The following is a 27,361-nucleotide window of genomic DNA, read 5'->3' on the forward strand; positions in this document are numbered from 1 at the left end:
CGCAGCAAAAGGTGGCGCTACAAAGTATTAACTTAAGGGGGCTGAATAATTTTGCACGCCCAATTTTTCAGTTTTTGATTTGTTAAAAAAGTTTGAAATATCCAATAAATGCCGTTCCACTTCATGATTGTGTCCCACTTGTTGTTGATTCTTCACAAAAAAATAGTTTTATATCTTTATATTTGAAGCCTGAAATGTGGCAAAAGGTTGCAACGTTCAAGGGGACCGAATACTTTCGCAAGGCACTGTATGTTTTATACTGAAGCAAAATTGCATACTGTACACTTACTATTTTTCCCCTTTACTCTCCTTCCATTTCCAATTTCAGTTTTGTCACATTTCAGATTTTTATTATTTTATTGTACAGAGCAAGTGTTGTGGAAATTCACCACTAAGGCCTCAAACACAATGTAAGTAAATACATCTTTATCGGTTAACTGGAGAGGTTCACAAACTCAATCCAAGCTTGATGAAAACTCTGAAAAGGGTGTTCCCTTTCAGTCATTATATACTGCTACACAAACAAGTCATATAAGCATGATTTGCATTACTCATTATTAACACTGGTTCCTGCATGTGACTGACGAGGCTTCTTCTCTCAGAGCTGGGAACTTAACTGAGATACTCCTTTTGGTTCCCAGAGCAATGTTCTGGGTGTACTGTCAATTGGTCTGAGGTCACAGTCATCTGCAAGAACCAAGATAGCCTTGAATTGTACATTTCTTCTCACTCTCTCTGCAGACAGTACAATTTTCTCACAAGTTTTAAATATCTGAAATGATAAACTGGTGCTGTAAATAATCATGTACTCACTGCACTGGAAGCAATTCATACTTTGGTGTTAATTTGGTGATCATTTGAAAATTCATGGAATTAATTCATGAAGATACCCAAGTCTTCACATGCCAAAATTCAAGAATATAGTGGGAGTAAAGGGAGATATCCATATTTAAAGTTCTTTATTTATTGTTTGATCATTGAAATAAATATATCTCCATTGCCTGCAACACACAGCTAAAGCAGATATACTTGAATGAAAACAAACCGATGACATCAGTATACACCTGTGGTACATTCAAAATAATTAGTTAATGTTGAAGTTGACCTGCACCTACACAGGGGAACAATAAACACTCATACGTACGAGGCTTCTTGTGCAACAGGGACTGGGGAGACAAAGGTCAAATCCAATGAAAGCAACACTGAACACTTGATGAGTTATTCAATATAAATATATATTCATCAAATCACAAGTAAGTTGCCTTAGGTACTTTTAGAACAATGGTGTAGGGCTTGAGATTTTGATGGCAATTTCCTCTGTCATTAGCAGATTTGTAGTCGCTGTCCCTCCCATAGTCAATGACAAACAAATATACACACAGTTCTCACCAAAACAACCTGACTTTTCAAGTATACGCTTATACGTTTATTTTACACTTTTACACTCTGTTAAAACAATCAATATGCGTATCTGCATAAAAAGTGAACCATTAGTTATGTGTAGAATCTGCTTACATATAGGCCCATAAGGATAACTATGTTATCTCTACCCAAAAGAGGCATTTGGGTGAACATGGCAAGATTTAAAGACCACCGTTGTTGAGTTGTTCCAAACTAAAAACATTCATTAAAGTGTAATGCACTGTCTATAACTGAAGATAAAATCCATGTAAAACCAAATATCTGACAAATAAGTAAACTTGTGTGACAAGACGACATAGCAACACCATTGACACTGCTGTATCCATGAAGTGATAAATCAGTGTTTTGAAGAGTTATGTTTTTCCCTAAAATTGGACTTAGCATAGGTGGGAACCTGTCTGTAAAGAGCACATGGCTGCTGGTTGAATTATATTGCTCCTGAGGCGGCTCACGTATAATATGCTTTTTTTATTATTTTTAAGTTGCCGACTAGACTATTCAGGTGGAGCAAACGTACAGAAAAGCTTTGGCTGACACTTAAACAAATAACCCCCTTTCTACTCAAAATTAAAATAAGATTATAGAACAATCAAAAAATGATTTTGTTATTTTGGAGAAAAAGGTGCAAAAATGTCTAGCTATCAAATAGCAAACCAACAAAACTAAACTCACTCCACATAATGCCATACTTTCAATTCATATGAAGCTACTAGGCCTAAATCAAAAAGATCAGAGGTCTTAAACCATAGATAGCCTGTGGTCCCAGATCTGTCTGGCCTGTATAGCCAGTGCCATATACAGTCCAAACAGCTTTGCAACCAGGCTACCTAGATCTGTGAACGTGTGGAATAGTTTAACGCATTCTGCCTCATAAATAGTCCAACTTAAGCCTAATGCAGTTTACCAATTTCCTTAAAGCTGTTGCAGTGAGAATCACTTCAGATTAAATAGCATTTATACTGAATCCATCTACCTCTGATATTATATTACTTTCAGGGATAAAAACACGTTACATAAATGTACACGTTATCTTATGGATACGTTCAGGTTTTACACAATGTTGTACATAAAGAGAAATGTTTTGTGCACTTAAATGTAGAAAATACATTACACATAGTGCTGACACACTGAGGGAGAGTTGCACAGTGAGCAGTATGACATAAAGCGAAGCCAAATGAAACATCAACCCAAAAAACATCCGGGAAAAAGTCAAAGGTCAATATATATTTTTTTAAACACATTGTCGTTTTTTCAAATACTAGAAATACAATACTTTTATACAAAATCAACAATACAGTATTATCAACAGTATATGTGACCTACCACTGACGTGACAAAGGGACCACACACGGATAGTTAATGGGGACATAGAATGACTGGAAAGGACCAAGCTGCTCAGATCACGTATATATAATTTCAATGGGAACGTCCGTTCTAGTTCTTTTATTTCTATGGATATATATATATATAAGAGTATTAGTTGGCTCATAGTAGGCCATCAATGTTCTTCTCTGATATCTCCTTCTCTTTGTCCTCAGTGGCACCCCCTGGTGGACTGTACTTGTTGTTGTAGTCCTGGAGCATGGTCACAACGTCGTGGTGTCCAAAGTGCACTGCCTCTTCCATCGGTGTGTTACCCCACCTTGATGGAACGGACAAGAGACATTGTAAACACTGCTCTTAAATGGACACGTTTTACATTAGCTACGTTTCCATCCAATTGGCGACAGATTTTCACTTGAATATTCTCAAATCTGCATAAATCAAATGTGTGCACTTTCCCACCAGAAATGTGTTTCCATGCTTGTTGCAGATAAAAGGCTGTGCATGATGACGTAGTGGACATAAAAATAACTTTTGCTGTTACATGTACCGAATAAAAAAACAAACAAGATCAGTTTATTTGTCACATGCGCTGAATACTACAGGTGTAGACTTTACAGTGAAGTGCTTACTTACAAGCCCTTAACAAACAATGCAGTTTAAAGAAAAATACTAAAAAATAAATAAAAGTAACAAATAATTAAAGAGAAGCAGTAAAATAACAATAGTGAGTCTATATACAGGGGGTCCCGGTACAGAGTCAATGTGCGGGGGGTACCGGTGTCGAGGTAATGTATACATGTACAGTCGAAGTCGGAAGTTTACATACACCTTAGCCAAATACATTTAAACTCAATTTTTCACAATTACTGACATTTAATCCTAGTAAAAATTCCCTGTTTTATGTCAGAATAACAGTAGAGAGAATTATTTTTTTCAGCTTTTATTTCTTTCATCACATTCCCAGTGGGTCAGAAGTTGACACACTCAATTCGTTTTTGGTAGCATTGCCTTTAAACTGTTTAACTTGGGTCAAGCGTTTCGGGTAGCCTTCCACAAGCTTCCCACAATAAGTTGTAACTGAGTCTTTGCACTTTTCGCACCAAAGTTCATTCATCTCTGGGAGACAGAACGCGTCTCCTTCCTGAGCGGTATGACGGCTGTGTGGTCCCATGGTGTTTATACTTGCGTACTATTGTTTGTACAGATGAACGTGGTACCTTCAGGCGTTTGGAAATTGCTCCCAAGGATGAACCAGACTTGTGGAGGTCTACAATGTTTATACATCCACAGGTACACCTCCAATTGACTCAAATGATGTCAATTAGCCTATCAAAAGCTTCTAAAGCCATGACATCATTGTCTGGAATTTTCCAAGCTGTTTAAAGGCACAGTCAACTTAGTGTATGTAAACTTCTGACCCACTGGAATTGTGATACAGTGAATTATAAGTCACATAATCTGTCTGTAAACAATTATTGGTAAAATTACTTGTCATGCACAAAGTATATGTCCTAACCGACTTGCCAAAACTAGTTTCAAGTAATTTGTGGAGTGGTTGAAAAACGAGTTTTAATGACTCCAACCTAAGAGTATGTAAACTTCTGACTTCAACTGTAGGTCATGCTCATCACCATGCACTTTTACCACCCTGTGAAGTTCATCAGAACTTATTTCACCTGTAGCCTAATAAACTGCATGCTTTCCCAAGTTGTGGTGGGAGGACCACACAACATATCATTGTGTGACTCCAAGTTTACTTTGATATGATGGTTATTATATCAATATTTACGCATAATAGGCGTTTCCATCACCATTACTTACATAATACATTTTACAGACAAATATCCAATCACGCCCAGCGAATTAGGTTTGTAGACATTTGGAAAGTTTACTGACAAATTTGCTGTTTTCATTCGGCCTGTCGTGACATTTCTCATCCAACATGTACTTTACTCTCAAAGTGGGATGGAAAACTGGTTACAGACACTGATGGAACATATGTCTCCTTGTCCATTGGATCTTGGCTACATTGACAGACACTGGGTGGTCTCGGAGGCCATTGAATCTAAACTCACCTGTCTTTGGGAACAGGGTTGACCCTGCATGCCTCCAACAGGAACTTGACCACCTCCACATGTCCCTCTGCTGCAGCCACATGGAGGGCTGTCCTGGAGTCATAGTCCCTCTGCTCCATGTCCATGGAAGACAGAGCAAACCTGGACACATTCCCCAGAAGGACAGTGATGAGTACTGTACGGCAGCCAAAATAGCGCACACGTCTAGTCCCCAGGAAACCTTACAAGGTCTCTGTCTGACACAGCGACAGACTTGGAATTTACTCTCCAAAGATGTTAAAACATGACATATTTCCTTTTCATGGCTTATTTTCAAGGCCTTGTTGGCCAACATGGAGATAATGCAGTGCTTGTGTACCTCCTCAGTGCAGACACATCGCCAGTGTACGCAGCAAACAGAAGATTGATGACCGACTTCACCTGAAAGACAACAGAGAGGCAGTGTGCATGTCAACCCCTTTCCTTTAGCACTATCAGTATCTTCCAGTGGATGGCACTGTTGCTTTAAAAAACGCAGCCTTTTCATGGGACTACATGTACATGAAGGCACCTTGGTGAACGTAGGGAAGTAGAAAAAGAGAGCAGAAGGAGAGAGAGGCTCCCAGTTAAACTCGACTCACCCTTTGGTCTCCGCCCTCCCTGCGAGGATCCAGCTTCTTGACAAAGTGCTTCAGGTTGTCGTAGTTGTGGAAGTTGCAAAGGGACACCAGATCCTGGAACCAGAGCAAATCCCTGTCAGGCTTTCTGCTGGTTTTCTAATCATCAAATCAATCAGATCAGTGACAGAGAGACAACAGAGTGAAAACCTATCAGTTTCTCGTACCGTGCAGAACTGGATTCCTCGTACACTGTTACCCAGCTTGTCCAGTGGAGGGGACCAGCACATGATACCCATGACGTTGGGCACCACCAGCAGGATGCCCCCTGCCACGCCCGACTTAGCTGGAAGTCCAACCTGCCAGACAGCATAGAGGAAGAGGTTAACAGGGAGCGCAGACCACGGTGTCAAAACAGATCAGCGTAAATGAACAGCAGTGGGTGGACAAACATCACGGAGTGGAAGATCTACTGCAGTGTAACGTGTAATGTTTAAATGGAGGTAGATTGGAGACACGGTGGGAACAACGGCAAAGAGCAGCAGGCCAAACAGACCGTAGGAAACAATGCTAAACTGGGGTACATGATCCCTGTCAAATCAACAAATACAAGTCTTGTGGGAAGGAACTTGGGAGACTCACGTGGAAAGCGAACTGTCCCGAGAAGTCGTACATGCCGCAGGAGTGCATGAGGCTCAGGGTGTTCCGTACTGCCTCTGGGCCCAGCACGCGCTCGCCTGTGATTGGACAGAAGCCGCCATTGGCCAGGGTGGCCGCCATGACGCTAGCGCTTTCACAGGTCACCTCGATGGAGCACAGCTAGAGAAGAATAGAACCCTTAATATACCATAGGGAATAACAGCTAACGGAGAGAGAAAAAGACAAACAGGATGTTTCTCCACTAAGCCCATTGAAATGATACAGCTTCAAACTTGAACCATGTTCAGAAAAAAAAAATGCTCACTCGATGCCCACACCAATTCACCAGGTATACATACTGTCGTCACAGCCCGTGTGTCTATGTATTTGGATGACAACTACTAAAGTGAGTGAAATCACTGCTGCAGTTAGTTACAGAATGGGTGGCAAGGAATGTTAGTCCTAAATATTTCAAAAACTAAAAGCATTGTATTTGGGACAAATCATTCACTAAACCTCAACTAAATCTTGTAATGAATAATGTGGAAATTGTGCAGGTTGAGGTGACTAAACTGCTTGGAGTAACCCTGGATTGTAAATCTGTCATGGTCCAAACATGTTGATACAACAGCAGCTAAATTGGGAGAAGACTGTCCATAATAGTGTTACTCTGCCTTCTTAACAACACTACCAACAAGGCAGGTCCTAGTTTTGTTGCACTTAGACTACTGTTCAGTCGTGTGGTCAGGTGCCACGTGGGATTTAAGAAAATTACAATTGGCTCAGAACAGGGCAGCACGGCTGGCCTTTTTAAATGTGCACAGAGAGCTAACAACAATAATACGCCTGTAAGTCTCTCATGGCTCAAAGTGGTGGAGAGATTGACTTCATCATTACTGGTTTTTGTAAGAAGTGCTGACAAGATGAAGGCACCGAGCTGTCTGTTTAAACGACTAGCACACAGCTCGGACACCCATCCATACCCCACAAGACACGCCACCAGAGGTCTCTTCACAGTCCAAGTCTAGAACACACTATGGGAGGCGCACAGTACTACATGGAACCCTTTTCCACATCAGGTAACTGATGAAAGCAGTAGAATCAGAAAGAACATTTAAAAAACACCTTATGGAACAGCAGGGACTGTGAAGAGAATGATATGGGCAGCGACCATGTAACGCTTTTATAACATATAGAAGAAGTGCACTGGTTAAAAGGGGAAAAGTATTGTCACCTTTTTTTAAATTGAGAGACGAGCTTAAAGTTTTCTTTACTGATCATAATTGTCACTTGTCTGACCACTTGCATGATGATGAGTTTCTCACACGACTGGCCTACCTGGGTGATGGTTTTTCTTGCCTGAATGATCTGAATCTAGGATTACAGGGACTCCGCAACTATATTCAATGTGCGGGACAAAATTGAGGCTATGATTCAGAAGTTGGAGCTCTTCTCTGTCTATTCTCTGTGTGTGCAAATGAACTCAAGCTTACGGACAATGTCAAATGTGATATAGCGAAGCACTGGAGTGAGTTGGGTGCGCAATTACGCAGGTACTTTCCCAAAACGGATGACCCTGCCACCAGTCCACGTACCGATATCTGAACAAGAGAGCCTCATCGAAATTGCAAGAAGCGGTTCTGTGAAAATGGAATTTAATCAGGAGCCACTGCCATATTTCTGGATTGGGCTGTGCTCAGAGTATCCTGCCTTGGCAAATCGCGCTGTTAAGACACTGATGCTCTTTGCAACCACGTACCTATGTGAGAGTGGATTCTCAACCCTCACTAGCATGAAAACTAAATACAGGCACATACATTGTGTGGAAAAGGGTTGAAGACTGATACTCTATCCAATAGAACCCAACATTGCAGAGTTATGTGCATCCTTACAAGCACACCTTTCTCATTAACATGTGGTTAGTTATTCTCAATTTTCAATGAACAAATAAGGTTTTATATGTAAGATGGTTAAATAAAGAGCAAAATTATTGATCATTATTATATTATTACTTGTGCCCAGGTCCTATAAGAGCTCTTTGTCACAACCCGGCTCGTGGGAAGTGACAAACTCACACTCATTCTTATGTTTAATAAATGTATCGTATAGTGTGTGTGTGTGTGTGTGTGCAGGCTTACAAAGATGGCAAAAAAACAACATTTGAGAGTGCGCTGACCATGGTGCTAGAGGGGGTACGCAGCTGGAGGTTGAATGTTTGAAGGGGTACGGGACTATAAAAAGTTTGGGAACCACTGCCTTAATGTGTTTGGACCCCAGGAGGAGTAGCTGCTGCCAAATACAAATACTCACCTGGAAGTAGAGGTCTAAAATGGAGGTCATGTCTGTCCCCTCTGGAAAGCACTAGAAAGAAACAGTGGTTTGATTTGACAGTCAGACAATGCCTTGTAAATGCCTAATTAAAAATGTCTACATGATTGATGTAAAATGTGTGTGCTTGTTTCAGCCGTCACCAACCTTCTTCTCCTTAAGGTAGTAGCCGATAGCAAAGTTACGATCTCCAGACTCCCTCTCTGACTGGAATCTGGGTGCAGAGAGCAGGAACATTCAGGAGTCTTGTTTCAACTAAGTAAAATTCCAATTTGGTTCCAATTCTACTACCAAAACCAGTAAAGCTTTTAGTGTTGTTTGACATCGCCGCAGGAAGTGGGTTAGGGTTGCAAAAAATAACGGCTATATCGGTCTGCTAATACAGGACTAGTGAAGGCCCAGTGCAATTTTGTGAACTGTATAAAAAAAAAAAATCCTGTTTTTTAAAAAAAATTTTAGGGGTTGCTGCAGCACACTCAGCACCCCTGCTTCCCGCGGCCATGGTTTTTGATGTTGTTGAGATCCAGATTGATCTCTATGGTTGTTGTTTTTGTGGTGTTATTCTAAAGCAGAATAAAGTACTAACTTGAAAGTGATTATCATACTAGAAATGCTAGTGTTTGAAAACAACACGGACGAATACTAAAGGCACCTGGCCAATGGTGGTGAGCCAAGGTGCTGAACCAAACCACAACCCCAGTTCTTCCCCTTGAGAACTCACGTGGCATTGCTGAAACCCACATACTCGTTTCCTGCCAGCTTGTTCATGAAGTTCATGACCTGCAATACAAAGTCCAAAAGGTCAAAGTACACCCATCATTACAAAGATGTAGGGCTAAACATAAAAGAACTGGGTAGCGTTACTTACATAATCAAATTTCTCAGCATTGCTTGCCCCTTGCTAAAAGAGAAACAGAAGATCACATCAGTATGAATGACTACATACTGTATATCAAATTAGATGTACAGGAAATTGTATATTGCCTAGCTAGTGGGAATACTTTATGACAAATTCAAATGATTCCTAGATCAAATTACCAATATCATTACAAAATCTAGCAATAATCATTCTAAAAATAAAAAAAAGTATGTACCCTAAAGAAATAAGTTTAGTCCTAATATTACAAATATTTAGGATTACTGGGCAACTAGCTAGTTGGAGATGAAATGAATCACTAATTAAAGAGTTAAGGGTTTTCAAATGAGAAAATAATCTACCAAAAGACAATCAGCAAAACAATGTGTAGGCCATTCTACCAGACTGTTATGGGGATAAAACGCACCACAGGTAAATGCAATTCCTTATATCTGCAATACTACATAGACAGGTGTATGTGAACTTAATATGTAGTAGTGTTAAGTAGCATTTGTACTGTAGGGGTCTGAGTGTCTGTTGGAAGTTAGTGATGTGATGCTAGTGTGTGGCTAATCCTGTGTGTTGTAGAAAGGTTATGGATCTATATGTGCAGATTAATTAGTGATGTCCTCACTTAATATTGTAGAACACACTGACTTCTGGGATGTGTAGTGTGAGCTGAGGAGGTACTACAGAAACTAAACGTTACATTTAACTCTAATAATACAAATAGGGCAAATAAACCAGTTAAATACATTCAAAAAATAAAACATAAATAATCAATCCTCTAAAAACAATGGTATGTTTGTACAATCAGGATTTTGAAAAACATTCTTTTTGCCTTTCTGTTTATTTTATTTGTAAACCGTTTGTAAAATGCAGGTGACAAATAGCAACTACTAAAACTGTAGCATATTATAACAAATCCAGATGTTGTTCAATAGGGAGAATAATTTAAGTAAAACAATTACCAACGTCATTGACCTGTGGCAGTGGTCATAATTTCCCACAGATCTTAATGCTGTAAAATATGCAACAACAAATAAACCACAAACGAGGCTTCAAAAATACATTACAATTTTCCCATAGTTTAGTCCCAGATTTACCATACAGGAACCACATTTTGAGAGACAGATCTGGTCTATATTACTAGAATATAGACCAGACCATATTAGAATATAGGGGCATCCAATCAGTGGATTGATTATTGAGCCCACCGTTAGCAACCTTTACAGTGATTGGTTTAAGGTTATAATGAAGATTTAAGCAGAAAGATACCACATCATTACCCTGTCAAGTCAAATGACTGCCATCCAAATAACCAAATTACTAATAGGCTACAGATGTAGGATCTTAATTTATCACTCATTGCAGGAAAAATGCAAACTTGTAGTGTATTAAAAGTTTATAATTTCCACTTTAAAATGTCAAGACTTGATTTGCCCTAACAAAAAATATATCAACCCCTACAAAAAATGTCAATTATAATTCACATAATAATTCACATTTCCTATTGCTGCAGGATTATTTCCCTGCTGTAGCAAACTGGCTCAAATTACGTTCCTACATCTGTATATCACTAGGTGTAATATTTAGTGTACTGTACTATGTACCATAGTGTACAGTATGATACAAGTAACAAAAACATACATTTGTTAACATTAATTACTATAGAGTCGTTATTCCTTATAGGTGTTACTCCTATAAACTCTTAAGACAGGATAATCATACAGCACCTTTCCATCAGAGTTCAACCCCAAATCAAACCAGACAGGAAAACGCAAGGCTTCATTCGGTAACTTGGCTTGGTTGTGGTTGAGATTGATGAGTAGCCAGGCCTCATCTATCTGGGTCCGTATGCCATGTTACGTTGAAATATGGATATAAGTGCTAGTCTTGTTTTGAAGGTGATAATGTACTGCCTACACTGTCTTCATCTAAGACAGACCGTTATAGATATGGGCTTTGGCTACATACAGTAAGCGAAAAGGTATCTGCAGTAGGTTGCAGCCACTAATTATTGGAGATGAAACCTAATTTCTGCAGAGAATGAAGTATTATGTCTCTGAAGACATTGAAGGTGAAAGAGAAGTCATTTGGAGAGAGTTTGTGTCATTAGTTTATGGTATGTGATTGTTGAGAGTTTAGTATGAAACAAGCGCAGGTCCTCGCGTTGATATGATCAATGGGCTGGTGGTGGGTTATGTAGTAACAACACTACAGAAGACTTATGCACACAACATACATGTACGTGTCCCCTCTTGGTTCTAGTCTTCAGCGAGGCACCTACAACGCATGGGAGGCGAATGTGTTTTACCCTACAATATCTCATAATAAACACACAGAGAATTCATCACAGTTTCAGCAGCAGAGGGTGCACTGCTCCCATACAGTAAGCTATTTATTTTTTTGTTTCGTGGTATCCAATTGGTAGTTACAGTATTGTCTCATCACTGCAACTCCCTTATGGACTCGGGAGAGGCGAAGGTCGAGAGCCGTGATTCCTCCGAAACACAACCCAACCAAGCCGCACTGCTTCTTGACACAATGCCCACTTAACCCGGAAGCCAGCCGCACAAATGTGTTGGAGGAAACACCGTGCACCTGGTGACCATGTCAGCATGCACTGCGCCCGGCCCGCCACAGGAATCGCTAGTGCGTGATGGGACAAGGACATCCCTGCCGGCTAAATCCTTCCCTAACGCAGACGATGCCGGGCCAATTGTGCGCCGCCCCGTGGGTCTCCCGGTCGCGGCCGGCTGCGACAGAGCCTGGACTCGAACCCAGAGTCTCTAGTGGCACAGCTAGCACTGCGATGCAGTGCCTTAGACCACTGCACCACTCGGGAGGCCCAGTAAGCTATTTCTAACAGCACTTCCTGACTAATAGCCAATAGCAAAGATATTCTACTCCTCTCAGCCAATAGCCAGCCAGGTTGGCTTTGCCTCTACCTGGTCAAAGACATAAGATTTAAACAGCTGACGGATGCACAGAAACACACCCACATATTGATCTTTCATTCGTATACCAAAGCAGTTTTTACCCATGATTAAATGTATTTCTTTATCTATATGGCTGGGCTGGTTAGACCAATCTGAGGCCCGTTGCCTGACACGCTAGCGCTGTCTCACACAAACTCAGCCTTGTGTGTACTGCATGGGCTATGTGCATAACTGAGAGGCAGGCGGATCACTGATGCTTTCACCAAACAAATCCCCTTTCAGCGGGATAATCTATAGTCTTAATCTCTCCATATACAATACAGTGCAAGCTGGTAATCTGGCTAAAGCAATGAAGTCCTCCCTGTCATTTCATTTATTTCAAATGTAATTCAATACAACTTTGTCACTCAGAAAGTAACGAGGTACGTATAGAATTGACCTAGTGTTTTATGTAGCCTACTATTGGTACAACTACTCACTGTACTGAACAACTGAACAAAAGGCATGGTTCGACGTTTCTTTTTTAAACAAATGCCCCCCCCCAAAAAAAATCATACATTATTATTATCTGAAATTCAAATGTTATTTACCTTTAGGAGGGACGTGCACACAATAGCACCGGCGTTAACCATAGGGTTATGTGGTTTATCTGTGGAAATCAGTGTGTTACATTATAACATGTCTGCAAATGCAGAGGACAGAGTACACGTTCACACACAGCAAGGTCACAGTTTCTGCACAATCACCACACAACACATTCAATGTTAGAAGCAAATATGCCCAAAGATCATGTAACTTTGAACTTGAAGTGAGGAAATGAGCAGAACAACAAATCAGATGGATAATGAATGAATGCTGATGGGACCACGGCTGCCTTTTTTGTATTCTAGAGACCATACTAGTGATATTGAGGAACACAGCCATGAACACACAGCTCAGTACTGGCTGTACTGTAGGTCTGTTGTGTTACGCCACTTCCCCTTCCCTTCCCCTAAACCCCTTTAATCTTCTTATGCAATCACACACAAAAGGGAGAGGAAAAAACATTCCTACCACTGCTAGCAGGTTGCCTAAACTGATTAGATAACATGGCCAACAACCAAAACCGACCTGGGATTTACTGAAACCCTGTACTAAACCCGAGTCACAATCTACAGAGCTCAGACGGCATCCTTTACCAAACCAACACAGCATTCAGAGCAATGAGTTACATTGCCTTGATTTCATTGGAAACTCGGCTCGATTTGAGAGCGCTTGACAAACTGCTGCTCTCCATACAGCTCCTGTACGGCGCTTCATACTTGAAGCTGACATCAACAGAAGGCGACGCATTGACACTGTTCACTGCCAGCACAGTTGTTATTGCATTTGTTTCGTTGATGAGGCGGAGGGGAGGATCCTCCAGCGTCGTGGTAAAAATAATAATCACATTGCATACGATGTCCGAGGGAATAAAACAGTGTCCGTTGTTGTAATATAGCAAACGGACGTGGCCGTTTCACCGAGTACGGATTCCAGCTTTAAAACCTAGGATCTTATCAAAGACATGATACATGAGGTTGGTGTTCTTCTCCAGGTCTACGTAGACTATTGCAGATTTGAGTAGAGCGTATGGACATTGAGAGCCGATGTACTGATTCTATCCGGCTGCACCAACACCTCTCATTAAGATTACATAACACTACCATGGCAACAGACTGCACCACAGGCCGGATCACCTTGCATTGAATCACATGACCAACCCACCCAGAGGGACTACTTACTCTCTATTCATCAACCCGGACAACTGCCTTGTCCAATGTCTTTTCACAGGGTATGCTATAGGTTTGAAGTAAAATAGGACCACCTCAGCAACACTGCATTGTGACGAAAACCTCTGTTGTCAGTTCTGCGTGTGAAATGAACAGCCACACAGCGAGCCGTGGAGCTCCAGACAGACTGGTGCTGCCTGCGACCATAGAATTACAGAATCTCATTCTGAAGCTCTGTCGGTTGTATGACACCCGGCCACTCTAGTATTTTATATCTCTACACGTGCGACCCTCACCTTCCTCGTTGAGGAATAGTTTGTTGAAGCGCAGGCCGCTGGGCTCTTTGCCAATGAAACGGTGCACATACTCTGTCCCGTGGTCGTGCACGGCGATGGCGTACTTCAGCGGCTTTACACACGACTGCAGGCAGAACGGGACTTTGGTGTCACCCGCTGTGTGTCTAAAGAAGGGAGAGAGAGAGAGGAGGGGATGGGGAGAGAGAGAGAGGAAGGGATGGAGAGAGAGGAGGGGATGGGGAGAGAGAGAGAGGAAGGGATGGAGAGAGAGGAGGGGATGGGGAGAGAGAGAGAGGAAGGGATGGAGAGAGAGAGAGAGGAGGGGATGGGGAGAGAGAGAGAGGAGGGGGGATGGGGAGAGAGAGAGAGGAAGGGATGGAGAGAGGAGGAGGGGATGGGGAGAGAGAGAGAGGAAGGGATGGAGAGAGGGGAGGGGATGGGGAGAGAGAGAGAGGAGGGATGGAGAGATGGGGAGAGAGAGAGAGAGGAAGGGATGGAGAGAGAGAGAGAGAGAGGAGGGGATGGGGAGAGAGAGAGAGGAAGGGATGGAGAGAGGGGAGGGGATGGGGAGAGAGAGAGAAAGGGATGGAGAGAGAGGAGGGGATGGGGAGAGAGAGAGGAAGGGATGGAGAGAGGGGATGAGTGGGGGGAGAGAACCAGGAGCTAAAGGCAATAAGCAAAGGCAAATTTGAACAATATGAACGAATGTCCTCATTATGTGGGGTAACTAATTAGCTACTTTACCGTGTGTGACTTTGTCATTGGTATGGACAGTGTCACAATGCTGCTGTGAGCAGTTTGACAGGAACACTATACGTCAGTACAGTTGACTGTAGAAATAGAAATGTGGGCCGCTACGTGTTTACTGCATGTTAAACATGACTATAGCTGCTGTACCTTTGTCCATCCACAGTGCATATGGACACGGCCCAGAGGTCCGGGCTGAACCTGGCCAGCTGGGGAATGTAGTCAGCCACCTACGCAACAAAACAAAAACAGAAGGCAACATATCAACACTTCCCATTCCCCATGGGCATTTAATCAGGAAATGATCATCACCACCATGTCGTCTCACTGACCCTGGGGCCTCTCCCTCACCCACCTGTCCCCCTCCCAGGTTTTTGGCATTCTCATAGAGCGCGTCGATTTCGGAGGCGAAGGACACAAAGTCGGGGATAACAAACTTCTTCCTGAAGGCCTGGGTGAGCAGCACGATGTTGCTCTGGACACACCTGGGAGAGAAAAGGTGACAGTGGTCTTTATCTTAGGTACCAGAGTCACCTTATGACTAGTGTAACACATGGGAGTCCTGTGTGCTTCAGTTGGTAGAGCATGGCACTTGCAATGCCAGGGTCAAGGGTTCAATACCCGCTGGGGCCACCCATAAGAAACTCTATGCATGCAAGTCGCTTTGGATCAAAGCGTCTGCTAAATGGAATATATTACTACATTGTTATTGTACACATGATACAGGGAATAGATAACTGTGAGGAATTAGCTCATAGATTTGTATAAGATGTTATATGACATTAGATATCTATTTACCCTGTCCTCTCCCTGCTACTGTATGAAATCAGATATCTATTTACCCTGTCCTCTCCCTGCTACTGTATGACATTAGATATCTATTTACCCTGTCCTCTCCCTGCTACTGTATATGACATTAGATATTTATTTACCCTGTCCTCTCCCTGCTACTGTATATGACATTAGATATCTATTTACCCTGTCCTCTCCCTGCTACTGTATGAAATCAGATATCTATTTACCCTGTCCTCTCCCTGCTACTGTATGAAATCAGATATCTATTTACCCTGTCCTCTCCCTGCTACTGTATATGACATTAGATATCTATTTACCCTGTCCTCTCCCTGCTACTGTATGACATTAGATATCTATTTACCCTGTCCTCTCCCTGCTACTGTATGACATTAGATATATTTACCCTGTCCTCTCCCTGCTACTGTATGACATCAGATATCTATTTACCCTGTCCTCTCCCTGCTACTGTATGACATTAGATATCTATTTACCCTGTCCTCTCCCTGCTACTGTATGAAATCAGATATCTATTTACCCTGTTCTCTCCCTGCTCCTGTATGAAATCAGATATCTATTTACCCTGTCCTCTCCCTGCTACTGTATGAAATCAGATATCTATATACCCTGTCCTCTCCCTGCTACTGTATGAAATCATATCTATTTACCCTGTCCTCTCCCTGCTACTGTATGAAATCATATCTATTTACCCTGTCCTCTCCCTGCTACTGTATGAAATCATATCTATTTACCCTGTCCTCTCCCTGCTACTGTATGAAATCATATCTATTTACCCTGTCCTCTCCCTGCTACTGTATGAAATCAGATATCTATTTACCCTGTCCTCTCCCTGCTACTGTATGAAATCAGATATCTATTTACCCTGTCCTCTCCCTGCTACTGTATGACATTAGATATCTATTTACCCTGTCCTCTCCCTGCTACTGTATATGACATTAGATATTTATTTACCCTGTCCTCTCCCTGCTACTGTATATGACATTAGATATCTATTTACCCTGTCCTCTCCCTGCTACTGTATGAAATCAGATATCTATTTACCCTGTCCTCTCCCTGCTACTGTATGAAATCAGATATCTATTTACCCTGTCCTCTCCCTGCTACTGTATATGACATTAGATATCTATTTACCCTGTCCTCTCCCTGCTACTGTATGACATTAGATATCTATTTACCCTGTCCTCTCCCTGCTACTGTATGACATTAGATATATTTACCCTGTCCTCTCCCTGCTACTGTATGACATCAGATATCTATTTACCCTGTCCTCTCCCTGCTACTGTATGACATTAGATATCTATTTACCCTGTCCTCTCCCTGCTACTGTATGAAATCAGATATCTATTTACCCTGTTCTCTCCCTGCTCCTGTATGAAATCAGATATATATTTACCCTGTCCTCTCCCTGCTACTGTATGAAATCAGATATCTATATACCCTGTCCTCTCCCTGCTACTGTATGAAATCATATCTATTTACCCTGTCCTCTCCCTGCTACTGTATGAAATCATATCTATTTACCCTGTCCTCTCCCTGCTACTGTATGAAATCATATCTATTTACCCTGTCCTCTCCCTGCTACTGTATGAAATCATATCTATTTACCCTGTCCTCTCCCTGCTACTGTATGAAATCAGATATCTATTTACCCTGTCCTCTCCCTGCTACTGTATGAAATCAGATATCTATTTACCCTGTCCTCTCCCTGCTACTGTATGAAATCAGATATCTATTTACCCTGTCCTCTCCCTGCTACTGTATGAAATCAGATATCTATTTACCCTGTCCTCTCCCTGCTACTGTATGAAATCAGATATCTATTTACCCTGTCCTCTCCCTGCTACTGTATGAAATCAGATATCTATTTACCCTGTCCTCTCCCTGCTACTGTATGAAATCAGATATCTATTTACCCTGTCCTTACCTATTTACCCTGTCCTCTCCCTGCTACTGTATGAAATCAGATATCTATTTACCCTGTCCTCTCCCTGCTACTGTATGAAATCAGATATCTATTTACCCTGTCCTCTCCCTGCTACTGTATGAAATCAGATATCTATTTACCCTGGCCTCTCCCTGCTACTGTATGAAATCAGATATATATTTACCCTGTCCTCTCCCTGCTACTGTATGAAATCAGATATCTATTTACCCTGTCCTCTCCCTGCTACTGTATGAAATCAGATATCTATTTACCCTGTCCTCTCCCTGCTACTGTATGAAATCATATCTATTTACCCTGTCCTCTCCCTGCTACTGTATGAAATCAGATATCTATTTACCCTGTCCTCTCCCTGCTACTGTATGCGCCCACTGGTGTGTTTACTGTATAGGCTTCTCTTGCCTATAAATTGTTGCCTCCCAGATGGCTTCCAGTCAAAGCTAGTGCAGCTCCTCCTAGCATGTTTGTGTAGCTCCTAGTGTGTTGTCTTATGATCTGTATCCTGCAGGGTGGCTTGCCTACAGAGTGCTTTCTCAAGCGGTCACTGGGCTATGTGTGCTATGTCACATGGTATGTCCTAGGGTTGGAACACAGGAACACTCTTTTTAAAGCAAATATCAGCTGATCTGGAAAGGACAGTTCTTGTGATCGTAGAGATGAGTCTCTTGACAGAAATCGCCATTGACTATTTTTGGTAAAAAAGGACGTGTTCAAATGAATGGGATTGATATGACCTTGACAATCTGAAAGGACTATAACATGCTTCCTTATAAAAGCCTGAAATATTATGAATAATTCATGGCTTGAAATTCATTGTGCAAATACTTCTAAGGAATCTGAATAATTTATGGCCTACATGAACTGTTTTCAAATACAGGAGGCACAAAAATGACTAAATGATGACCGGTGCTTGATATATCAAATGACCACTAAAGACTTCTATTCTAGGTCTAATGTCTAGAGTGGTGTGGAACTAGAAGCAACTTGTTATAGAACCCAGGTCTAGTGTCTTACTTCGTGAAGTAGTCTTGATAAACAGTACTTCTAGCGTCTGTTCTACATCCCAGTTCTAGACTGGTCTTAATTTATGGTCTTGATAAACTTAATTCAAATACAGGAGGTCACAAAAATTCTAAATGATGACTTACTTAAACATCAAATGACTAAAGACTTATTCTAGCGTCTGTTCTACATCCCAGTTCTAGACGGGTCTTACTTCTTGAAGTAGTCTTGATAAACAGTACTTCTAGCGTCTGTTCTACATCCCAGTTCTAGACTGGTCTTACTTATTGAACAAGTCTTGATAAACAGTACTTCTAGCGTCTGTTCTACATCCCAGTTCTAGACGGGTCTTACTTCTTGAAGTAGTCTTGATAAACATTACTTCTAGCGTCTGTTCTACATCCCAGTTCTAGACGGGTCTTACTTCTTGAAGTAGTCTTGATAAACATTACTTCTAGCGTCTGTTCTACATCCCAGTTCTAGACGGGTCTTACTTCTTGAAGTAGTCTTGATAAACATTACTTCTAGCGTCTGTTCTACATCCCAGTTCTAGACTGGTCTTACTTATTGAACAAGTCTTGATAAACATTACTTCTAGCGTCTGTTCTACATCCCAGTTCTACATCCCAGTTCTTCTAGACCCAGGTCTAGGGTCTTACTTCTTGAAGTAGTCTTGATAAACATTACTTCTAGCGTCTGTTCTACATCCCAGTTCTAGACTGGTCTTACTTATTGAACAAGTCTTGATAAACATTACTTCTAGCGTCTGTTCTACATCCCAGTTCTAGACTGGTCTTACTTATTGAACAAGTCTTGATAAACATTACTTCTAGCGTCTGTTCTACATCCCAGTTCTAGACGGGTCTTACTTCTTGAAGTAGTCTTGATAAACATTACTTCTAGCGTCTGTTCTACATCCCAGTTCTAGACGGGTCTTACTTCTTGAAGTAGTCTTGATAAACAATACTTCTAGCGTCTGTTCTAAATCCCAGTTCTAGACTGGTCTTACTTCTTGAAGTAGTCTTGATAAACATTACTTCTAGCGTCTGTTCTACATCCCAGTTCTAGACTGGTCTTACTTATTGAACAAGTCTTGATAAACATTACTTCTAGCGTCTGTTCTACATCCCAGTTCTAGACGGGTCTTACTTCTTGAAGTAGTCTTGATAAACATTACTTCTAGCGTCTGTTCTACATCCCAGTTCTAGACTGGTCTTACTTATTGAACAAGTCTTGATAAACAATACTTCTAGCGTCTGTTCTACATCCCAGTTCTAGACTGGACTTACTTCTTGAAGAGGTGTCGGTCCAGGTTTCCGTCTGACGTGGTCTTCATGATGACTTTCAGGTTCTCCATACATTCCTTCAGCCGGGGGTCTCCGGTCCGAAGCCCTGTGGCTTTCAGCGCCTGCAGAAAGCATGGCTCTTGTCAGGGGGCTGACGGGTATCATGTTTATTACATGTTTACAACACGTTTATTCTGTTTGTCATGCTTATAACAAGGTTATAACTTGGCAATTGACTGGAATAGTACGCTATATTTCTAAAGGGATCCAATGTAAATGTCAAGACTAATAAGGCCTATTGAATAAACTGCTCTTCCATGCCAGATAGAGGGAGATCAACATTTCACCATAGAAATAGAATGAATTCTAATCTGACAAGAATCTAATTCTATAAATGTCACCCCAAGCAAGGGGCCACACATGAGGGAGCTGGTACACATTGCTTCCTGGTACAGCCAGCGTAGTAACAAGCCTTATATTCAGATATACAGTATAAGACTGTGGCAGTAATCATGACACAGCAGGCACCATTGCTATACTACCATCCAGCTGGCTCAACCATGTGGCTGCCTGGTTGGCTCTTGCCTGACACTCACTGTGGTGAATTTGTGAGCCGGGATTTTTTCAGCGCCCCCGGCAATGGTGTAGAAGAGCAAATCCTCCAGACTGGGCAGGATGCCTGCCTTCCTTCTCCTGGGACACACACACACACACACACACACACACACAGTCAGGAAAGGCCAGGGTTCTCTAAAGGCAATGGGGAACTGCAGCAGGGGGCCGGGATTAACTAGCTATAATACTGTAGAGGAGAGGTGGTGAGTATTTCACGTTACGGCCCTGGCTTTAAGGAAAGGGTTTGAACACTGCTCCCAAAACACCAGTCAGATAGTTCAAGGAGAGTTGAGAATTTTTCTAGACAATATCTTGTTGGCATGGCTCTTCAAATCAGAAATAAGGTCGACTTTGTTGGTTTTATGTCAATTTAAATACACGCATATCAGTTACAAATTATAGTGTCAAGTTTTAGCTAATGCTCGGGGGCTTGAAGTGAGTCATTAGCCTATTTACAGACTGGTATTATGCATAGCAGCTCCAAATCCGTTCCACTCACTCTGGGAGAGGAGAGTTAGTACAGTATGTTAGAGGTAGATAGATAGGTGGAATACTGTAGTTAGGCCTAAACGAGGAGTATGTATTCCATCATGATTCACCATACACCAAATAGGATCTCTGAGGGAGGAGGGTGGAAGCTCAGGCTAAGTCAGTCCCGCAATGCATCACGGGACAGACAGGCAATAGAGCTATAGTAACCCAGCTCCGTAGCCTGCCCTAGCGATGAAGACATCACAACGTTTGAAAACTGATAGAGGTAGAGGGTCAAATCCCCTCATCAGCTACCCAGGAATGACTCAGACTCCGGACACTGCACTATATCTTTCAGTTTGTTGTTGTTTAATAGGATCTCTTCCAGTTTGGAGATTGTTTAAGCCGCATTCGTTTGTTTTGAGTCCTATTCTTGAATGATTATGACCCTTTATCATTTCCATGTCAAATGTTTTGATAAGGCCTATTTGATTGTGATCATTGGCCCATTTCTGGAGTCATTTCTGGATTGCTGATGCCTGCCGGGGAGAAACGCGAGAACAAACGGTCGGTGGGACGGCTGGGGAAGTCAAGCGCAGTCGCTTGTAGAGGCTGAGCACATTTCGAGGTAGAGAATTGAAGAGAGAGTACTCAGCAGCAGCAAGGCTTAGCCTGGAAAAACTACAGTACATCTACATGAGAACAAATACTGTATATAAATTGAGACATATACTTACACACCAAGGCAAAGCAAGCCGATCAAACGAAAAAAAGGAGAGAAAATATGCAGAGTAAGTGAGTGGCATTAGAACAAACTCAGTGACATTGTGCATCATCATCATCATCAATCAAGCAGATCGGCCTACTGATAAGACACACAGATTCATGGATTAACAAACACATTCAATATTTAGGACGCATCCAAAACTGCACAACACCAGTGAAAGCCATGGCACGGCAGAACCTGAAGAAAAATCATTATTCCCTTCCAGCAAAGCACACTGTAAAACAAAACAGCACCCTCTCTGCTTCATGTCTCCAAGCCCTTGCCCCAGGATAATAGGACGTCCACCCAGACAGGCTATTAGAAGGTGTGAAGCATCTGGACTGGTGCTGATGATGCTCCGTTAATTAACTCTCACCCAGCCTTAGCTGGCCTTCCTCCCTCCCTCCCCTCTCTTCCCCTTCCACTGCCTCGACCTCCCTGCAGCTTTGTGAGGTCAACTGTGTGCAACATGTAGAGTGTGTGCCTCATCAGAAGGCCTGCACGGATCCCGCCACATAGCCTAGCCCTCAGCCTCCAACAGCACACTGCCTGCCCCACTTTCGGGTCTGTCCTGCAAAGAGAGAGCTTGGTATCCCTGGCCATAGTTTCTGGAGACCAGAGGCTACGACTTGGTGTCACTGATCCTCATTACTACTTGGGAAGTCTGCCAAGCCTAGCCCTACAGTCAGTGTGTTACATCTCCTGTGCTATTTATACACTGAAGTTCAAGGCAGCGTGACTACTTGAACTGTGACCAAATGAAATGAACAATCTGTGCAAAAGAGAATTCTTGAATTAATGTGTGACAGTAATAACATGGTCATAGACGCTAAATGCTTGCAACTTCAAGGCAGCGCTCTGATGAATACGTTTGCGCCCGACACAAACATTAACCGACTTGATGGAGTCATTTTGGCTACCATTTTTATTCGACCCAATTCATCACAGCCTGGTTTCACTACCTCCAAGATGTCACTGGTGAATTGGTCCGAAGTGGATTGATCATCGTCTGTTGACAGGAGGGAACCACAAAAATCAATCTGAGTCAGGGCAGAGTCTGAAGGACTCAATCTCCATTCACTCACAATATGCTGCAGCTGCACACGCTAACACAATGCAACCCAGGGCAAAAGCAGAAAAGGAAAAACCTTTAAATTGACCAGACTGTGCATTGATAATTCTGCTTATAGGCCTACCTAGGCTACCTTCCAGCAGAGGACCCCTTTGGACTGACTAGGCCTAATGTTTGTGTATCTGTGATTGAACCTACCCTGACGGAGGATGTTGTTGTTGTCAATAATGTACTACAGCTGGTTTGACAACAGCTAAAGCAAATTGACTATGGATAAAACAAGAAGGGTGCCTGCTAAGCTATGGGCAATGAGGCATATCATTACCAGTAGATGCATTTGTTTTCTGTGAAAAAGCAAACTGACTGGATGTGACGGAGAGAGCGAGCCTATTCCTGGCGGCATTAATAGCCTAGGTCGACTCTACACCTGTCTGCAGTAAGATGCATGAGTGAACTCAGGAGTTCCTGGCCCCATTATCGAGTGATTATTTTGTTTTTCTCATAAGAGCGACTCCATTCACAGCACACAGTTGACTGAGTAGGATAGGATACCTGTAACTGTCTGTGGGAGAATGAATCCAAATGAGCCATCAAATGTTATGTATGATTAGAAACTGGGTCTAGAGAGAACTCTCTTATCTTGTTCCTGTCTGGGGCTACTGTATTACTGTTCGCTGTACCAGCTCTCCCAGAGGTGACTATGACATGATGCTCAAATTCAAGCCACCAACAGGGGCAATAGTAGCAATGCACACGTGTGACAGCTGCACAAGGGGATGGGCAGGATTTGGCAACAGGGAATTATGTTTTTTGCAGTGAGAAATTATGCAATAAACTGGCATTACCCCAGTCAGACTAGTTGGTATGGCCTAATGATTTCACATCTAAATTAGGTGTAAGATCCCTCCATTCCTAAGATCCCACCAAGTATATTAAAGCTAGGCCTAAATGCTAGGAAACGGATCCATTGTCAAAGAGACAGTGCATTATCCTGATGACCATGTAAAGCCACATCCATTATAATTCCAAAATGGTAGCCCCCTAGATGACATCCATCCCCATTCCCAAATCCCCACTGACTGTCACACTAGATCCAAAATGCTACCCATTCTGATGCAGCAAGCACCACTCTGCCCAGTCTGCAGTGCCAGATCTGTGACTGTCTCCATGGTAATAGACTTCCAGGATTCTAAAGTGTCTTGACTCCTGCAAGATTGGCTGAGAGGAGATTTGATCAAATTATTTGCTCATAATGGACATTCAATAGCCTACCCTTTACCAAGGTCTTTTTCAATCGCAAAGTGGTCCCTGCCACCATGGACAGCACTAATATTGGACAGTTGCCTTTGGCAGAGGAGGGAGGTAAATAAATAGCCCACCTTATCAGCTGGCCTAACACGACGAGAACAAATACTCACTATCTGATAAGACAATCATGATATGCCAACTCAAACGGAGACTTCCAATGTAGAAGTCTGTGTCCAGGACATACAAGTTGCTGAAACACCCAACAAATTGTTATTATCATGCCATTATCACCATGCTATATAGCCTGCAAGAAACTATAGAATGAGAGAGGCTGTTCAGCATTCAAGTAGAATGACACTCATAACAGAGAGAACAGATGGAGAGCGCTTTCTCTAGAACAAACAATAAAAACACAGCTTGATGACCGACCTCTAGGTGTCATTGATGGGAAAAAATGAAAATCCCTTTCTGATATAGGCTAAGGCCTGAAGGAGCGTTCCTGGCTTTACAATTATTCCTGACAGAGATGAACTGTTCCGTAGTCATGTTATTATGTTATTATAATATTATAACAGTGCTGTTTCATAGACATTGTCATTTCATAACATCCCAAATGCATAACGTTATAAATGAAATGACTAAATGAACATAGATCTAGGCCTATAAAGGGAGCAGGTGTGCTGGACTGATGTAATATGGGTCTCTGACTCTTCAGCACTGAAACTGTCAGAACACACAGGTCAGGTTAACAACATCTCTAGACAAATGAGGACTGCATAATTTATTGAGGTTCATTAGAAATCAATCTAGCTTGCTAGACTCGGTCCATGTGATTATTCTGGATAGAACGTTAAGAACCCCCCCCCCCCCCCCCCCCACCGGTAAATATAATTTAATAGCTTTATCAGCTGTACCGGCTAGATAACGGTACTCACTTCTCGGCAGCTGCCTCCTTGGTGGCGGTTTCATTGCTGGTGGAGGTGTCATTTTTGGTGTCCGTTGGCGGTGGCACCGAACCGTCGTCGCTCTTGGTGGAGAGGTTCCGAGTTCCGTGGGCGTTGGTAGTGTATGGCGTAGCTCTCCATCCAACCGCATGCTGGAGACACTTTACTTTGGTCACGGATCTGACATCTGTACAGGCGATGCTAAAGCAATACGCGACTGATGGTGATGTCTTTCTGGCGATACCTGTCAAAGGGCGCTTCAGGTTAGATTGAAACAACTCCTTGAGCAGTACCGAAGACCGAAAATGTAACATGTCAATCCTATCAAGCTAAATCGTGGCGCTGTTTATAACTCAGCTAGCAAGATATAGAATACATATGAAGTAATATATTCCAAATGCGTTGGGTGTCGGTCGTGAAGAATGGTTCAGTCAGTGAGTCACGACTCTCAAATGTGTTCTAGTGGACAAAAACCTCTCATTCTCACGCCCAACTCGACTCCTATTGGCTCCTGTTAGCGCGTAAATCATCCTCCGATTGGCTGGTCTTGTTGGATGTCATTCATGCTAATTTACAGTGCATCATGGCGTCAAATATACCGGGTGAATGTGACAAAAGATGATGAATATACTGACAAGATTACATTACATGTCCCTCCGCCGCCCTAACAATGGGAGTCGTTGTCCACAAATCTGCATGGCGGGCTGCCTCGCTCCCGCCTATCCTTTCTTTGGAAAAACGCCACCTGCTGGAGGGAGACAGATTTTCTGGCGAGTTGGGCCCCCTCTTCCTCTATGATGCGACTGACATTAGTGCTGAGCAAATTGTGCTTTTTGATGTCGCTTTGGTTTTGATTCGATCAAAAAATATTCACGGTTTTCTATTTTTAAATTATTATTTTTTACATTAAATGCATTATAAAATAATGACATTGCAATGATTAGAGCTTTTAAATTGAAATTCAAAAGTTTAAAAAATGAAACTGTCAAAACATTGAAAATATTCCATTGTCTCTGTCAGGTCCACATATAAAAATAGGAAATTACTTTGAAGATTCTCTGAAGCAGGATGTTCAAGGGAAAATGCAAAGTTTCAAAACACTTATAGAAACTAACCATCATCTAGTCATAACCTATCTTGAGGAGGAACAAAAACAGAGAGCAGAGTTGTCAGTGAAGGAAGTTTGTGTTTATCTGAAAGATGTTGTGGAGGACATGAAGAAGTCTCTCACATGGGAACTACGATGTTTGATTGAACAGTCACAAAAGGAGACCTCTAATGAGATGGAAAAAGAACAGAAGGCCACAGACCTTCAACTGGAGGAGCTGGACCAAGAGTTAATGCAGTGCTTCCCCTTCTGGACAAATCCACTGCACCTCCCTCAGGGTTTATCTATGCCACTGGCTCTGCCATTGAGGGAATAGGAACAGGTAGCACCACAAAAACCCATCTGAAGATACTGTTAAACAACAGGACTCCTGTTTCCCCAAGACCCCTTGTCACTGTCATGCCTCCTATAGAGAGCTCCCTCCCTATCAAACTACCTTTCCCCCACGTTTGGCAACCCATGAGATGTTGATTGGCTGTTTTTCCTATCTAAGAGTAATGATTTCCTTTCTCTGGCCCATTATTGACTTGGGAGGTTCTTGCCACCCTCCGCAGTGTTCTCCATGGGACAGTAAGTGACTGGTGGGAGATCTCCCAGGTTGACATGTTCACAGGCTGAGTTTAAAAACAGATTCCTCTCAGCCTTCCTCTCAGAGGACTATGAGGATGAACTGGCGGAAAGGGTTCGTAACAGAGTACAGGGTGAAGCAGAGCCAATATGGCACTTTGTCTTCTCCTATCGTGTTCTATGTAGGAGATGGAAGGCTGACATTACTGAGCATGAGATGGTCAAACTCATTCTTAAAAACATGGTCCCTGCCTTGCCAGTCAACTTCGGGAACGTGTTCAGAATCTGGATGATTTCTTTTAAAAATGTCAGAAAGGACAGAAGACCGACAGTCTAGAAAGGCGTGGTGGCTGCATACAATTGGGTCGGCTGGAGCCCGGCTTCAGACATCTCAACTAGCTGTCTTATTCCTATTCCGCAACAACTGTTGGTTCCTCTGACTGTTAGGAACTGGAGAGGGAAGGCCATAATCGACACAGTAGCAACTTACATCTTGATGCAAAACTGTGGCAAAACATGGCATTACCTCATGAGGAGCTTCGAACCTGG

General features: G+C 42.3%; 1 protein-coding gene across 2 annotated transcripts; it reads right to left on the reverse strand.

Annotated features, from left to right (window-relative positions):
- Positions 1-942: 942 nt before the first annotated feature.
- LOC115134001 (glutaminase kidney isoform, mitochondrial-like) lies at positions 943-25,599 on the reverse strand. Of its 2 annotated transcripts, none has more exons than XM_029667510.2 (17): positions 25,129-25,599; positions 20,618-20,708; positions 20,025-20,143; positions 15,334-15,463; positions 15,129-15,208; positions 14,232-14,395; positions 12,775-12,833; positions 9,255-9,287; positions 9,108-9,166; positions 8,534-8,600; positions 8,369-8,419; positions 6,062-6,238; positions 5,647-5,778; positions 5,444-5,536; positions 5,182-5,243; positions 4,824-4,964; positions 943-3,064 (listed from the first exon to the last, which is right to left on the reverse strand). In XM_029667510.2, exons 1-17 carry the CDS (start codon positions 25,449-25,451, stop codon positions 2,908-2,910), a joined length of 1,938 nt encoding a protein of 645 aa, XP_029523370.1. In that variant the 5' UTR covers positions 25,452-25,599; the 3' UTR covers positions 943-2,907. The 2 variants fall into 2 exon arrangements, with proteins under 2 accessions (XP_029523370.1, XP_029523361.1); XM_029667501.2 differs by having other exon boundaries at positions 20,618-20,714.
- Positions 25,600-27,361: the final 1,762 nt, after the last annotated feature.

Source organism: Oncorhynchus nerka, linkage group LG2, assembly GCF_034236695.1.
Source record: "Oncorhynchus nerka isolate Pitt River linkage group LG2, Oner_Uvic_2.0, whole genome shotgun sequence".
Classification (NCBI taxonomy): Eukaryota; Metazoa; Chordata; class Actinopteri; order Salmoniformes; family Salmonidae; genus Oncorhynchus; species Oncorhynchus nerka.